The sequence below is a fragment of the Staurois parvus genome, unplaced genomic scaffold (genome assembly GCF_062004578.1).
Source record: "Staurois parvus isolate SC_StPar_1 unplaced genomic scaffold, SC_StPar_1.0 ptg000340l, whole genome shotgun sequence".
Lineage (NCBI taxonomy): Eukaryota > Metazoa > Chordata > Amphibia > Anura > Ranidae > Staurois > Staurois parvus.
This window is the reverse complement of record NW_028318136.1, coordinates 2410225-2427827: the sequence shown is the minus strand read 5'-3', so window position 1 is coordinate 2427827 and position 17603 is coordinate 2410225. Positions and strand designations below refer to the sequence as shown.

General features: G+C 42.1%; 1 protein-coding gene across 1 annotated transcript in view; it reads right to left on the bottom strand.

Moving 5' to 3' along the window:
* Positions 1-17603, bottom strand: part of NAPA (NSF attachment protein alpha) — a 37993-nt gene that overhangs the window by 12305 nt on the left and 8085 nt on the right. The window contains exons 2-3 of the mRNA XM_089684238.1: positions 3934-4013; positions 1815-1931 (exon numbers count right to left, since the gene is read on the bottom strand). Coding sequence (XP_089540364.1) covers positions 1815-1931; positions 3934-4013 — 197 coding nt within the window. The remainder of the gene's footprint in view (positions 1-1814; positions 1932-3933; positions 4014-17603) is intronic.

Genomic DNA, 17603 nt, shown 5'->3' with positions numbered 1-17603 from the left:
CTACTTATGAGTGCATCTGATTTGTTTTGAACCTTTGAATAAATAAAATCTACTACAATACAAGGCTTCTTGGCACCTTTCTCCCGTTTTTTGATTCATGAAGGGTTAACTGCCATTCAACTATTCCATGAGAATGCCCTCAAAGGTCACATTTTTGGCAGAATGGGCTCTATGCATGGTGTCTTTGAATGGAGATCTCCAAAGAACGTTTGGTTCACCAACATTACTGAGCGCAGCCTTATGCAGTACAACTTATATACAGCAATGGGTAAGTAACTGTCCACCAATCCACCGTTTATACATGTCACTGTAGAAAAGCAGTTTGATAGCTCTACTGCTCATGTAAAGACATCATACCAGGATGAATACAATTATCCACACATTCTTCACTTTAAGTGCAGCTAGCGAGCTTGGAACTTGTAAAGTAAAGATAATTATAATGAAAGCAAATTGCAGCGCCTACCTCTTTTTCAATGTACAATTATTGTGCAAACCCCGTACATACATATGTATATCATAAGTGTATGCCTGATAAATATATTGACTCAAAATGCGATACCATAAACCTCAAGTGTCAAAACAAAAAAAGTGTCCTGTACAGATAATAAGTGCTCTTAGTTATCTATTCAGCCTTATGTCGAACAATAAACTGTGAACTTCTCCAAATTCTTCCTATGTAGCACCTCTTGTGTTTAATCCAAATCTTACGTAATGATTCCTGCCACCGCTCACCTCACATGGTGGACCTGCCAATACACTTTGTCCCCCCTTTGTCTTATTCCGATATGTGGGGAGAGAGAAGAGAAAGCTAGCTAAAAGAATAGATGACCAATATCCATTGGAATTACAAGAGGTACAGCCAAAGCTCTTTTGGCTGTACTTCGCCTGTGGCTTACAGGAGCGCAGTTCATTCTGCTCTCCTGTGACTAGTTTTCAGCTGACAGCGGGCTGAAGCCTGCTGTTGGAGGAGGATACTCAGCCTGTCCAGGCTGGGGAAAGAGGCCGACTTTAAAGTCGGCATCCACCCCAGAGTCTAGTGTGGCACAGAGGCGGTGAGAACTCAGCAATCAGTAGTCATGTGATCACAGAGTTCTCATAATTAGAGCCTGCAGGGGACAGATACAGCATCAGACCGACTCTGCACCCACCTAGGTAAGTATGATTTCAAAAAAAAAAAAAAAAAGCAATCTCATACTTCTCTTTTAAGAATCATAGTGTATCTAAGAATTTCCGCTTGTATCATAATAAAAGATCAGAAGACCCAACCATTCTGGGGGCTTGAAAAACTACAGAAACAGTGGAGGGGTAACAATAAAATAAAGTCCCTCAGCCAACGAGAATCCAGATGGATATACGACCTACAAACTATTATCTGTACAGATGTTTATAGTTATTGCATTCTGAGTCGATATATTTATTCAGACATACACTTGGGGGGATATATATGTATGTATGCACGGGGTTTGCACAATCTTTGCACTTTGAAAAAGAAGTAGGCGCAGCAATTTTCTTTCATCTTATTTAAACCCATGTTGTGGGAACACAATTGTTAGTTTGCAGCAATCTTATATTGGTATATTTATGGGGTTTATATTTTAGTTGGCATCACTGCACTTTTAACAAGTTGTTGGATAATTTTAGTTACCGCAACGTCTGGTTTATTCCTATCCACTTATTGGAGGCGCAGGATAATTCATTGTAAAGTAAAGATGATCACTATGGCTCCTAAGCTCACACCATTAACAACAGCTCCCATTTATTTCTTTGTGCCAGGTGCCTAAAACCCCATCATTGTGGGCAGACAACGCTCTTACCTTGAGGATCAGACTTTTTGAAGGCATTGCCAGCATCCACAAAGTTTGTTGCTGCATCATGCTTGCTCTGGACTTGTAGATGAAGCTGAGCAGCTTGGCAGAAAGCATTACCAGCGGCTGGAAGAGGATGAGAAGGATTTATAATTACATGAGAAACTTTTAGTCACTTCACAGAACAAAAGAGACAAAATTATAGTAATGTAAAGAACAAAAAAGTAATGAATTGTGTGCAGAACAGACTTTATTTTCAAATCAGCACCAAAAAATGGAATCGGATGTTTATTATGAGGGATGCTTGGACTTTTCTGCTCTGCCTCTTTAAAGTAAAATTAAAGGAAAAAGAAAATTCTGGAAAATTTGGATAGTGTAAGGAATGGTTATAACCCATGTAAGGGGAGATTTCCCTCACTTCCTGTCTCATAGCTAAAGTAAGGGAATCCATGGCTCTCACCAGGGTCACCAGAGCTGGTATCCCCATTGAAAGATTTCCTGTTTATTCCTGTTCTGGTGACAACTCAAATGTGGGAATTTCTCTTTCATTTTCAGCGATAACAGTAAACAAGACAAAGGAGGGCAAATCTCCTTAACCACTTGAAGACCAAGCATTTTCTGACACTTCTTGTTTACAAGTAAAAATCTGTATTTTTTGATAAACAGTTAATTAGAATCCCCAGACATTATATATACAGTTAGCTCCATATATATTTGGAGACAGGCACAATTTTAAATTTTTTCAGGTATTTACCAAAACATATTCAAGCTATAGTTATATAATGGATATGGGCTGAAAGTGCACACTCTCAGGTTTAATTTGAGGGTATGTACATCCAAATTGGAGGAAGGGTTTAGGAATTACTGCTCTTAAGAGTAGCCATCCCCCCATTTTCAAGGGACCAAAAGTATGCCGTGATTGTCAGAATGGTTTCTGGGCTCACCAATCAGGCAGGTAAGACTAGGGACCACTGGAAAGTGAAAAGGGGACCCTTCCCGCTGCTTCTAAAAGTTATCCAGCGGCTAATCGGATGCTTGAATCACTTTTATTAGAAACCGCAGCGGCTGAGGAAAATAGCTGCATCCAGCTGCAGCCATAACCCCGGCAATTCCACTTCGTAACCAAATTATATATATATATATATATATATATATATATATATATATATATATATATATATATATATATATATATATATATATATATATGATAGATATGTGTATTGCGGTCTTGAAGTGGTGTTAAAATTGGTTGTAAACCCCTGACATGAAATATGAACAAAGAATATCCTATAATCCTATATAGTGTGCATTTTTCTCAGTGCAGAGCACTAAGTGCTATTTCTGTCTGCTGCCTTATTCCTTTCCTATCACCATGAATCACTTCTGACAGAGTTTTCTGACAGGAAGAGAAAAATGGCACAGCACACATCCTGTGATTGACAGCCTCAGCCCTGTTCCTGTGTGCTCTGTGAAGGAGGGTGTGTCCCTTGCCGACAATCAGCTCTTGGCTCTCCTCAATGAATGTAACTTCAGCTGCCCACCCTGGCTTTCTGAAAGCTCAGACAAGCTGTATAAATTTTGGACTTTTAATAGCTGTAGATAGAGAAATACTGCAGATTTATAGGTACAGGATTTGTTTTGTTCATTTCTGTGTATCACCCGGGGCCAGTCACTTGACTGGGTACATGTAAGGGTTTACAACCACTTACAAGGCTACATTCACATTTATGATGCTTCCCTATAGCCGCGTTTGTGTGTTCACAGCAGCCTATTCATTTGAATGGGCTGCTGTACCTGCGGAAAACACAGGGAAAAGATCCTGGAACCTTTTCTAAAACCGAAGCCGAATGGAAACTGTATACTGCTATGTGTTTCTGTGCACGGGAAAACACACCGTAGTTTCCAAAGCATGGAAGTGTCATTAAGAATTAATATATGTCTGCTGAATAGCAGTGTATTTGTACTGGAAGTTGGGGAACACATGCGAATAACATGCAGCCCTACACTAGTATAGATGTGAACCCAGCCTAAGGGGAGCAGAGACAGAACTAAACACCTGACAAGTGTTCTAATCCTCCACTCTGCACAAAACACAAGGCCCAATCACCTACAATCTGACACTTACCGCTCCAGTTCTTCACCATTTTAAACATGTTAGCAGCCCGGGCGTAGAGTTCACAAGCTTCTTCCACTTTTGAGGAGCCACTGAAAAATAAAATCAGACAAAGGGCCAGATTTACTATAATGTGAAGAGAGTGGACACAAACCTGCAGGCACTTTAAACAGCCAAATCACAGAATCCCCTGCACAAGGCTGACTTCATTCATCCAGAAACTTTCAGATTACACTTTAGAAAAGTGGGGCTGGAAAGAGAAACAGTACAAAAATTGAGCTTGAAGAGAACACTATTCATTTACTGGCAAATTATTACAGAAATTTTGTTTAAAAAAAAAAAAATTGAAAAAAGACAAACATACATCATCACTTCCATGTTGCAGCACTGGTGTGATGCTGCAGCATTGGTGTGATGCTGCAGTTGTCCCTTCCCAGCTCTAAGGCAGAGAACTGAGCAATCACATGACTGATGATTGCTCAGTTCTCTATCTATTCTGATCAAAGAGTGGTGACTGACATTCACCACTCTCTGCTCTGCCCCTCCAGCGCTAGACTGTGGAGGGGGCGAGTGCAGCTTGCTTTGATTCTTAGCAGTGCACTGAGAGCCACAGCCAGCTGTCAATCAGGCAGTTGGGTGAATCCCGGGATCCTGCCAAAGCTCAAACATGAGTCAACAGCCCGCCAATCAGTGATCACATGCAGAGCACTTCTGACATCATTGCTTACTACATGTGATATCCGTGAATGATCACAGAGGTCACATGGTACAAGGCTATTCACAACAGCCTTGTACCATGTGAGAAGCTGTGACCAATCACAGCTTACAAAGTATTTCTCAATGGCTCCAAGAATGCAGCCAGAGAGAAGGAGAAATTATTGCTTTTACAGCCTTTATGGGTGTAAAAGCAATCCGTGTAAAAAAAAATCTTCATAACCGCCCTTACAAGAAGTACAGTGTCACTATGGTGACTCTGTACTGCTAGGGTGACAGTATGTAAAAAAAAAACAATAATAATATAAAAAAAAAAAAAAAAAAATTGTTAAAAATTATTTTTTTTACTAAAAAGAGAACTGAATAAATTTTGGCCAAGATTTATGAAGAAAGATTATGTATTTGCAAAATTTTATAAGAAAAACTTTTTTTCCAAATTTGACTTTTTCATTTATGTAACAAAAAAAAATAAAAATCCCAGTGGTGAATAAATACCACCAAAATAAAGTTTTATCTGTCTCAAAAAAAATGGTAAAAAATTAATATGGGTATAGTGTTGCATGACCGCGCAACTGTCATTCAAAGTGTGATAGCGCTGAAAGCTGAAAACTGGCCTGGGCAGGAAGGGGGTAAAAGTGTCCGGACTTGAAGTGGTTAAACAAACCTTTAACATAGCGATTTAAAGCAGAAAATAGTATGAAACCCAAATTTATTGAAATGCCTTTTTATATAAATCAATATCAATAGTTAAATTTAAAAAAAAATAACCATTTGAATTTACTGCTCTCAATTTCCCCCCTCTGGCTCACTGGTGTTGCCCTCCCCCTAACTTCTGGATGGGGAGAGCACACACTGTCTCTCCTGGCAGCAGGCCTATGAGTCCCATGAGCCCTTCTATGAGCACTGAAAATGCTCATGCATGATAAATAGAAGAGAGTTTCTATGGTTTATCAATGTGCGAATGGTCAATCACAACTGGTGAGCAGGGAGGTGGTTCTGATGCAGTTCCAGTTTCTCTGTGCCTCTTGTACACACAGATTGGTGACATTTGACATCTGTATGGGTACACAGCCCAGAATGCAGACACTGGGGTTGATTTACTAAAACCTTTGCACTCAGAATCTGGTGCAGCTGTGCATGGTAGCCAATCAGCTTCTAACTTCAGCTTGTTCAATTAAGACAAGCTAGGTTCACATATGTGCGGGTGGTGCAGCTGCGGATCCGCATGAAAATCCATGCAGCCGCACCAACCGCACAGAGGAATGCGGACCCGCGGGTGGGTGCCATTAATTCTAAAGTTCTGGAAAACGCAACCGTACTGGGAACCGAAGTTCCCGTGCGGGCTGCGTTTTCAGAAGAAGTGCAGGGACTTCTCAGCATGTCACGGGGCACGGGAGTCCATTCAAATGAATGGGCTCTCGTGCCCGTGCAAAATGTGGTTCGCACGGACGCATACAGTCAGGTCCATAAATATTGGGACATCTACACAATTCTAACATTTTTGGCTCTATACAACACCACAATAGATTTGAAATGAAACGAACAAGTTGTGCTTTAACTGCAGACTGTCAGCTTTAATTTGAGGGTATTTACATCCAAATCAGGTGAACGGTGTAGGAATTACAACAGTTTTCATATGTGCCTCCCACTTGTTAAGGGACCAAAAGTAATGGGACAATTGGCTTCTCAGCTGTTCCATGGCCAGGTGTGTGTTATTCCCTCATTATCCCAATTACAATGAGCAGATAAAAAGGTCCAGAGTTCATTTCAAGTGTGCTATTTGCATTTGGAATCTGTTGCTGTCAACTCTCAAGATGAGATCCAAAGAGCTGTCACTATCAGTGAAACAAGCCATCATTAGGCTGAAAAAACAAAACAAACCCAACAGAGAGATAGCAAAAACATTAGGCGTGGCCAAAACAACTGTTTGGAACATTCTTAAAAAGGAGGAACGCACCGGTGAGCTCAGCAACACCAAAAGACCCGGAAGACCATGGAAAACAACTGTGGTGGATGACTGAAGAATTCTTTCCCTGGTGAAGAAAACACCCCTCACAACAGTTGGCCAGATCAAGAACACTCTCCAGGAGGTAGGTGTATGTGTGTCAAAGTCAACAATCAAGAGAAGACTTCACCAGAGTGAATACAGAGGGTTCACCACAAGATGTAAACCATTGGTGAGCCTCAAAAACAGGAAGGCCAGATTAGAGTTTGCCAAACGACATCTAAAAAAGCCTTCACAGTTCTGGAACAACATCCTATGGACAGATGAGACCAAGATCAACTTGTACCAGAGTGATGGGAAGAGAAGAGCATGGAGAAGGAAAGGAACTGCTCATGATCCTAAGCATACCACCTCATCAGTGAAGCATGGTGGTGGTAGTGTCATGGCGTAGGCATGTATGGCTGCCAATGGAACTGGTTCTCTTGTATTTATTGATGATGTGACTGCTGACAAAAGCAGCAGGATGAATTCTGAAGTGTTTCGGGCAATATTATCTGCTCATATTCAGCCAAATGCTTCAGAACTCATTGGACTCCGCTTCACAGTGCAGATGGACAATGACCCAAAGCATACTGCAAAAGCAACCAAAGAGTTTTTTAAGGGAAAGAAGTGGAATGGTATGCAATGGCCAAGTCCATCACCTGACCTGAATCCGATTGAGCATGCATTTCACTTGCTGAAGACAAAACTGAAGGGAAAATGCCCCAAGAACAAGCAGGAACTGAAGACAGTTGCAGTACAGGCCTGGCAGAGCATCACCAGGGATGAAACCCAGCGCCTGGTGATGTCTATGCGTTCCAGACTTCAGGCTGTAATTGACTGCAAAGGATTTGCAACCAAGTATTAAAAAGTGAAAGTTTGATTTATGATTATTATTATGTCCCATTACTTTTGGTCCCTTAACAAGTGGGAGGCACATAAGCAAACTGTTGTAATTCCTACACCGTTCACCTGATTTGGATGTAAATACCCTCAAATTAAAGCTGACAGTCTGCAGTTAAAGCACATCTTGTTCGTTTCATTTCAAATCCATTGTGGTGGTGTATAGAGCCAAACATGTTAGAATTGTGTCGATGTCCCAATATTTATGGACCTGACTATATATGTGAACCAGGGCTAAAACCTGAAAGCTGATTGGCTTCTTTGCAGAGCTGCACCAGATTTTGCAGTCCAGTTTTAGTAAATAATCCCAATGTGTGTTTGCAGCGGTGCACTGTGCAGATGTCAAACGGTGAGCAGCTGCTGTGTTTGTGCAGCTGATGAAATGAATAGGAGTGGTGATGCATGGAACACTTGTGTATCCCAGGGCAGGAAACCATGGTCCTCGCACGGGTGTATTACTTTAGTATGCCTGTGTGAAGGAGGCCTAATACGGCATCCACAAAAATGTTTTTTTTTTACATTTATCATACTTTAAAGCAGAACTCCAGGCACTTCTTTACATGTCCTTCTTGTGGATTTCCTATCTTCAGTGAATATGTCACTCATCTTCTGGATCACTTAGTAGTTGCTCTATAATAGCCTATTCATTTTCAAACAAAAACGACATATTCTCTCTGGTTTCCTGCTATGCCTCCTATTCCCCCAGTCACTGGTCATGGCACATCCCTTCTGTAGTTCTTTCTCCAGGAAGCAGTGATTTAATTCAGCCCACTTGCAGTAGTGCGCGCACCAAGACTCTCAGAGACATTTAACATGTACAGGCCTAGTGTAAACACCCACATTTACTACAATTCCCTGTGGATGATGGGAACTGTAGTTTCCTTTTGCTGCAGAGAGAGAGAGGATATGATGCAATCCCCGCTGTTACACCTCCTCCTTGGCAGAACAGATGTGGTTATCTTTTGAATTACAGAGATGAGGACATGAAAATTCAATTCAATTAGACTTTTCTCCTAAATGGTAAGGATGTTCAAATTGTATTAACTGTTTAGTGTATGGGGGATTATTTTGCCTATCCTGGAATTCTTCTTTAGCCATATAAGGCAGTTCTCTCATTCTGGGAGGACGTCATATGATGTCCTCCCATTGTAAGCGCGCAGCGTGGAGATGAGCGGTGCGCTGTGTCCCTTGGACACAGCGGATCATCGATCAACAGAAAGAGCCGAAGATTTCGGCTCAGTCATGTGATCAGCTGTGTCCAATCACAGCTGATCACATGTAAATAGGGAAATGCCGTTTATCAGCATTTCTCTCCTCACAAGCTGTCACGCTGACAGCTCAAGATGATCAGTGTGCCCTGATGATCAGTGTAGCCCCAGCAGTGCCACATGCCAGTGTCCATCAATGCCAGCTGTCAGTGATCATCAGTGCCACCTGCCAGTGCCCATCAATGCCACATATCAGTGCCTACCAGTGCACATCAATGCCACATATCAGTGCTCATCTGAGCTGCCTTTCAGTGTCACCTATCAGTGCCAGTCAGTGCCACCTATCAATGCCAGTCAGTCAGTGCTGCCTATCAGTGCCAGTTAGTCAGTGCTGCCTATCAGTGCCAGTCAGTGCCGCCTAACAGGGCCAGTCAGTGCCGCCTAACAGGGCCAGTCAGTGCCGCCTAACAGGGCCATATATGAGTGCTGTCTTTCAGTGCCCATCAGTGATGCCTGTCAATGCCCATCAGTGCCACCTACCAGTGCCTCATCAGTGCCCATCACTGCAGCCTCATTAGCGCATATCAGTGAAGGAGAAAAATCACTTATTTACAAAATTTTAAAACAAAAACTAAGAAAATACTTTTTTTTTCAACATTTTCAGTTGTTTTTGGTTCATTTAGCAAAAAATAAAAAACCCATGAGGTGATTAAATATCACCAAAAGAATGCTCTGTCTCAAAAAAATGTCATATGGGTACAGTGTTGCATGATCACGCAATTGTCATTCAAAATGTGACAGCACTGAAAGCTGAAAATTGGCCTGGGCAGGAAGGGGGTATAAGTGCCCTGTAGGCTAGTGGTTAAAGTTAGCCCAACAATTCTTTCCCTGCCTAGTGGTGTAGAAGTGAGGAAAGGTTAGTATATGCTGCTCAGAAGGCGAGGAGCTAGTGAACCTCTTACTAGGACATCTCTAAAGCTAAAACCTAGGCAGACCACTAAATAGACATATTAAATACATAGACTGGATTGGACTGCCAAAAGATTTGTATTTCTGCTCATCCCTATTATGAGATTTACACTGTGCAGTCACTCGGCATAGTCCTGTCTGGCAAGGCAGGAGACCTAAATTTTCTATACAGTAAGATGGCGGCTGCCGTCCGTACCAGAAATGATGTCACCACGCTTCCATTCCTTCCATCAACCAGCGTAGGATGGAAGCGTGGTGACGTCATTTCCATACGGACAGCAGCCGCCATCTTGGTACTTCCAACCACATACACCTGTCTGCAGTTTGTTTCAGTGCTTTTGTCGGTATGGGTCTGCGGACCCCAATTTTTAATGTGAGCAGTTACTCTGTGTATTTTTTACAATAAATCTTTTAACTTACTACACTATGGGAAGTTTTCTTGTTTAATCTTCTATGTGGGGATATTGGAGGTGAAAGAGATCTATGGCCATATCCTTATAAGTTACGCCTGTGAGTGCTTGCCATTTTCACCGGAGAGGAGTCTTTGTTTGTTTACTACGGAGGTCAACTCTTATTGAGATCATCATTTGAGTGCTTGATGCCTTTTGACCCCTGGCAGGTCTCAGTCTGAAGGTGAGTGCGCACACTAACTAGTGGAGGAATGTTTGTTTGCAGTGACCACTTGATGTCTCACGGCTTGTGCTGAAGATTCACTGTGTCTGTTTTTGGGACTATTATATTCATTCTGGGACTTATTTACTGTGTCACATTTTGTTCATTTTTCATGTATATTTGTTGATCACTCATTCACTTGTTTATCACTGATCATCCGATTACACTTTGTGGCTATGTGGATGATTTATTGTTTACAATAATTATTTTTGGCCACGTTTTTACACTTGTTGCTGTTTTAGCAGTTTTTCATCTTTACATTTGGGGATGGGGTATATTTTTTTTTTATCTTAATACTTCTTGCATTTATATGTATATTTATCTATGCACTGAGTAGCGCAGCACCAATCCATCATTCATTTTTTGCTTTCACTATTCGAAGTATAGTTAGGTGTCTGCAGCCACTTGGTGGGGATTACAGCCATTTGGCAGCGCAGGAGGATTGTTCCATTTTTCATTAAAGATTAGAGAGTTGCAATAATTTGTGTCTTTAATACCTACCTGGATACCTCAGCTTTAAAACTTTAGTGCATTGGTCTCCAAATTGCAGCCCTTTACTGGCTTTTATCCAGTCCCTAGGACACTATTCCTCCCACTGACATGAGAAACTCTTCCTTTCACTGATACCAACAATGGGGCACTTTTCTTTCCACTGACTCCAATGACGGGGCGTTATTCCTTCCACTGACAACGATGAGCCACCATTCCTCCCACTGGCACCAATGAGGGCGCACCATTCGTCCCACTGGCACCAATGAGGGGGCACCATTCCTCCCACTGGCACCAATGAGGGGGCACCATTCCTCCCACTGGCACCAATGAGGGGGCACCATTCCTCCCACTGGCACCAATGAGGGGGCACCATTCCTCCCACTGGCACCAATGAGGGGGCACCATTCCTCCCACTAGCACCAATGAGGGGGCACCATTGCTCCCACTAGCACCAATGAGGGGGCACCATTGCTCCCACTAGCACCAATGAGGGGGCACCATTCCTCCCCGCTGGCACCAAGCCTCCCACTGGTACCAATGAGGGGGCACAATTCCTCCCACTGGCACCAATGAGGGCGCACAATTTCTCCCACTGGCCCCAATGAGAGGGTACTATGCCTTTCAATGAAACTGATTGGATACCAATCCTTTCACTGACACTATTGTTGTGGCACTATTCCTTCTACTAATATCAATGAAGGAACTATTCCTCCTACTACTGACCACAGGCTCTATGTAAGTTTCTTACCCCCACTGACCACCAAGCCTGGGGCATTATTTATTCCAACTGACTCTGGGGCATTTATTATCGGACTGTGTCCACAGTCCGCCCCCTCTAAAGTCTGAAGGGCCATAACCTGGCCTGGCCTGACCTTTGCTTAGAAAGCTTGGAGACCCCTTGGAGTTTGCATATTCTTCCTGTTCTTGCGTGAGTTTCCCCTCAGTAATCCATTTTCTTCCAAGATTCCTGTCCAAATTAGCCCTAGTATGTGTGTATACATGTGAGGTAGGGACCGCAAATTGTAACCTCCATGAGGGCAGGGACTGATGTGAATGTACAATATGCAAAGCACTGTGCATGTTTTTGGTGCTATATACAGTAAATGCCCATAATAAATAACAAACATGTTATACTTACCTGTTCTGTGCAATGGTATTGCCCCTAACCTCCTCCTCTGAGGTCCCCCACCTGTGCTCTTAGTGCCTCTTCTTCTGTGTGTGCCCCCAGAGCATGCCACTTGCTAAGGTGGCACACCTGCAATTTTCCAATTATATACCCTTATAGTGCCGCGCTCCTATTATAAATACTTTATCACAAAATATATCACACTTATAAATAAATAAACTTAATAAATTAATACATGAAAAATATGACAAATTAAATTTATTTTAGGCAAATATTAAGGTGAGCGCATATTGAGACTACACGGCACCTGGAAAGAGGGAATAAGGAGTTCACCTGCACATTGCACATATTTATAAAAAGACTTTTATTCATGCACTTTATTGATTACATTTGCACATTTATTATTGAATTTGCACTATTATAAAAATTGATTGATTGCATATGGTATGTTTTAAACACAAATGTGGTTTGATTTATTTATTTATAATATGTCACATTAATTTATTTTGTCATATTTTTCATGTATTAATTAATTTATTAAGTTTATTTATTTATAAGTGTGATATATTTTGTGATAAAGTATTTATAATAGGAGCGCGGCACTATAAGGGTATATAATTGGATAATAGGCACACAACTAAGTGGGTTTGTGTAAGTGCCAGCGAACCAAGCACATTATTTAGCAGATAATTATTCAACTGAACACCTCATTCATAATAGCTCACAAGTATTCACTTTTAAATTTTACACCTGCAATTTTGCTTCGAGCTGGGCTGTGTGCAGCCATTGACACACACAGAGGGGCTTGACCCCGCCCCCACTCCCTCATCACATCATTATACTGACAGCAACAGGAACCGCTGCTGCCTCTGTGTGTAAGGAGAGGAAGTAAGACCAGGGCTGCTGCACACAGGCACAGCGCTAGATCAAGATAAGTAAATATATAGGTAGGTGAGACAGCAAGACAAATACTGGGACATTTTTTTACTTTAAAGTGATATTAAAACGCAAAAAAAAAAAAAACATTTCAAACTTACCTGCTCTGTGCAATGATGTTACACACCACAGCCCCGAACTTCCTCTTCTCAGGGTCCCCCATCGGCACTTGTTGCTTCTCCCTCCTGCTGAGTGCCCGCAGAGCAAGCAGCTTTCTATGGGGGCTACTGAGCCACTGCTCAGCATGTCCATTCACACACAGAGCTGTGGGCTGGCCCAGCCCCCTCTCTCTCCTCATTGGCTCACTGGCTGTGACCGACAGACCAATGAGGAGGGAGAGTCTCTGGAGAGCCAAGGCTCTCATACACATCGCTGGATCAGGGTGCGGCTTGGATAACTATTACGGGAGCTGCTGCACGCAGAAGGGGTTTTTACCTTCATGCATAGGAATACATGAAGGAAAAAAATCTGCAGCCTTCACGACCACTTTAGTGCAAGGATTGCATTAAGGAAATAATGTCTTGCCTTTACAACCATTTTAATAATAAAAATAATATATCTGCCCCTAGCACATGTGCATGTATATTTTTGAATTATAATCAGAAACAATAAAAATCCCAATTAAATTTATATATATATATATATATATATATATATAATCTTAAAAATTTAGACTAAATGTTAAAAAACTGTAAGGGGAATGAATTAAGCAATAGCCAGGATGGGAATACCATATAATGTACTATATATTACATGGAATACATGGACTAAAAATTTATTCTGCTTTTTGCTTTCTCTGTTGCCATCTCCCACGATCAAGGAAAAACTAAAAAGGTAGTTACCATGGAGATGCTTAGGATAAAAATGACAGGCGATAGATTTTAGTTTCTCCACTTTTGTACTAAACAAGCAATTATTAAAGAATCACGACTCTAGCGGAGATTTTTATTTTTTTAGGTCAATGGTGTGACTGCATTGTCATGAGACCTTGGGAAAAGGCACAATGACACAAGAGCCCATCGACAAGAAGGACTACAGATTCCTCTATTGCACAATAAACAGCCAGTGACCACGTACTGCAAACTGCTTTCCATAAGACGCTTTATAAAGTGAACCTATACACTGATCATAGTAGACAAGGTAACAGGTTCACGTTGCACAAGCTGAGCAGCTAATACCACTTAGGCTGCTTACACAATCATCGCTTTTTCTTCTGCTTTTGCGTTAAAAAAAAAACCTGAAGAAAAAAGGTGTGACAATGTATTCCTATGGAACTGTTCACACTGATCCGTTAGGGGTTTGCTGCATTTTTGGTGGTTTGGTGTGATAACAAAACAAACAAAAAAAATATATATAATAATAATATGCACCAAAAATGCACCTTCCCATTGAGACCAATGGAAAACCCAGCAAAACCACATCAAAACGATTGCCTTTTTGGTGCGCTTTTTAAGTCTCATATCCTGTAAAAAAAATGCATAGCACATGTGGTAGAAAATGCAGTAATAACATATATGCATTTATGCTGCAGATGTGAAAGCAAACTAATGCCGGCCATAGACGGTTCAAAAATCAGTCAAGTTTTTGTCCGAAAAAAAAAAAAAAAAAAATCGGCCGATTTTGCGGGATTTTTGCACTTTGAGATTATCAGTCATGTTGGAAAATTTGCGGACGATTTTCCCGGCAATGATGGCAAAATCAGCCGATCATTTTAACGATAAAAAAAAAAAAAAAAAAAAAAAAAATTGGTGCATGAGCAGTGACCTGCAAGGGACAGACTTTAAGGGGTGAACTTTATGATTTAGTCGGCCAATTCTTTTACTCGTTGTTGGTAACGTCGGCCGAACAAACGACCGATTTTTCATTTGTCGTTCGAAAAATCGCCCGATGTTCGACCCATCTATGGCCTGCATAACACTGACCATACACTATACAATTTTCTGTCCAATTTCTTTTAGATTTACCTTCAACTATGTAGTGCAAGGGCCTGACTAATTGGATGCATTTGAAAGTGTTGTTTAGGTTTGACCCCATATTCTATGGTTTTTGGTAAATCTAAAGAAAAATCCTCAAGAAAATTGTATAATGTATGGCCAGCCTTATGCAGGCCATAGATGGGGAGCAAACCGGCTGTTTTTTTTAACAAAAAAACGGAAAAAAAAATCGGTCGTTCAATAGGCCAACGTTACCACCAACAGTATTAAAAAAAAATTTGGCCGATTTTCTTCCCGTCTACGGCCGGCATTTAATTACTTCTGTCCCTGCAGAGAGCTCCGCTATTATATTTGACATTAAAAAGTATTGCGGTTGCAACATTGTATCTATTTGTATCCATTTCAGATACAGATGTTTTTCGGATACAAATAGATACATTGTTGCAACCGCAATACTTTTTAATGTCAAATATAACAGCGGACTGGAATTCTCCTCCTCCTCCTCCTTCCTCTTCCTGGTCATGGCTCATGCGCAGATTTTTTTTATCGGTAAAAAGATCGGCCAATTTGCCCACCATTGCCGCGAAAATCGGCCGATCGGCAAAATCGGCCGATTTGTTTCCAACTTTACCGATCAAAAAAATCTGACAAATCTAGGAAAACGGCCGATCAATTAACCCATTAACGGTGCGAAAATCGACAGATTTTTTTTCGGCCGAAAAATTGTCCGATTTTCGACCCAACTATGGCTGGCATTACTCAGGTCTAGGCCTTCCACCTCCACCTGATAACGCTTAGGTCTGATGACAATGGCTTAGGCCTTGATCACGGCATTGTGGAGGCGGCTCTGGGCGAATGATGCATGTCCCTTACACAGAAGGGGATTCAATCCATGTATGGGCAGCTGGATGTAACCAAGTTAATTTGGGCATAATTCCGCTTTAAACACTTGCAGACCACCTGCCCTCAATGTACTGCAGACGGGAAGCCCACACAGGCAAAGCAATGTACGCACATGTGATTGTACACACCAGGAGCCTGTCAGTACATCCCAGCCAACGAGTCACAGCCAGGACCTGCTGACTGGCTGTGTCCAATTACAGCCAAGAGCTCTATGTTGACAATCACCACAAAGCTCTATACAGAGGGAAAAAGCAGGAATAAGGAACAAAGAGATCTAGTAGTAAAAGCAGCACACTTCAATCATATACACTATATTGCAAAAAGTATTGGCCCAGCCCTCCAAATCATTGGATTCAGGTGTTCCAATCACCTCCATGGCCACAGCTGTATAAAATCATCACCTAGGCATGCAGACTGCTTCTACAAACATTTGTGAAAGAATGGGTCGCTCTCAGGAGCTCAGTGAACTCAAGCGTGGTACCGTGATAGGTTGCCACCTGTACAATAAGTCCATCCGTGACATTTCCTGGCTACTAAATATTCCACGGTCAGCTGTTAGTGGTATTATAACAAAGTGGAAGCAACTGGGAACAACAGCAACTCAGCCACCAAGTGGTAGACCACGCAAAATGACAGAGCGGGGTCAGCGCATGCTGAAGCACACAGTGCGCAGAAGTCGCAAACTGTCTGCAGAGTCAATAGCTAAACACCTCCTAACCCTTGTGGACAGCCTTCCCAGAAGAGTTGAAGCTGTTATAGCTTCATGGAATGGGTTTCCATGGCCGAACAGCTGCATTTAAGCCTTACATCACCAAGTGCAATGTAAAATGCGAGATGCAGTGGTGTAAAGCACGCCACCACTGGACTCTAGAGCAGTGGAGACGTGTTCTCTGGAGTGACCAATCACGCTTCTCTGTCTGGGAATCTGATGGACATGTATGGGTTTGGTGGTTGCCAGGAGAACGGTACTTGCCTGACTGCATAGTGCCAAGTGTAAAGTTTGGTGGAGGGGGGATCATGGTGTGGGGTTGTTTTTGAGGGGTTGGGCTTGGCCCCCTAGTTCCAGTGAAGGGAACTCTTAAGGCGTCAGCATACCAAGACATTTTGGACAAATTTCATGCTCCCAACTTTGTGGGGACAGTTTGGGGGATGGTCCCTTCCTGTTCCAACATGACTGCACACCAGTGCCCAAAGCAAGGTCCATAAAGACATGGAGGAGCCAGTTTGGGATGGAGGAACTTGACTGACCTGCACAGAGTTCTGACCTCAACCCCATAGACCACCTTTGGGATGAATCAGAGCGGAGACTGTGAGCCAGGCCTCCTCCCCCGACATCAGTGCCTGACCTCACAAATGTGCTTCTGGAAGAATGGTCAAACCTTCCCATAGACACCCTCCTAAACCTTGTGGACGGCCTTCCCAGAAGCGTTGAAGCTGTTATAGCTGCAAAGGGCGGGACCAACTCAATATTGAACCCTACGGACTAAGACTGGGATGTCATTAAAGGTCATGTGTGCGTGTAAAGGCCGGCCAACCAATACGTTTGGCAATATAGTGTGTGTATATATGTGTGTATATATGTATGTAACACTGACGGGAGAGACCTGTGTGTAAACACCACAGGTCTCTTTCCTACCAGCAGCAACATGCCCCTGTTTATTTCTCTGCACAGAGAAATACACAGCAGCATGCTTCCCTAGTAACACACACACAGCACATTATGTAAAACAGCACACAGTTAACCCTTTGATCGCCCCAGGTGTTAACCCCTTCCTGCCCAGTGTCATAACGACATTTGATTTTTAATTTTTTTTTACTGGATATGTTTTATAGCAAAAAGT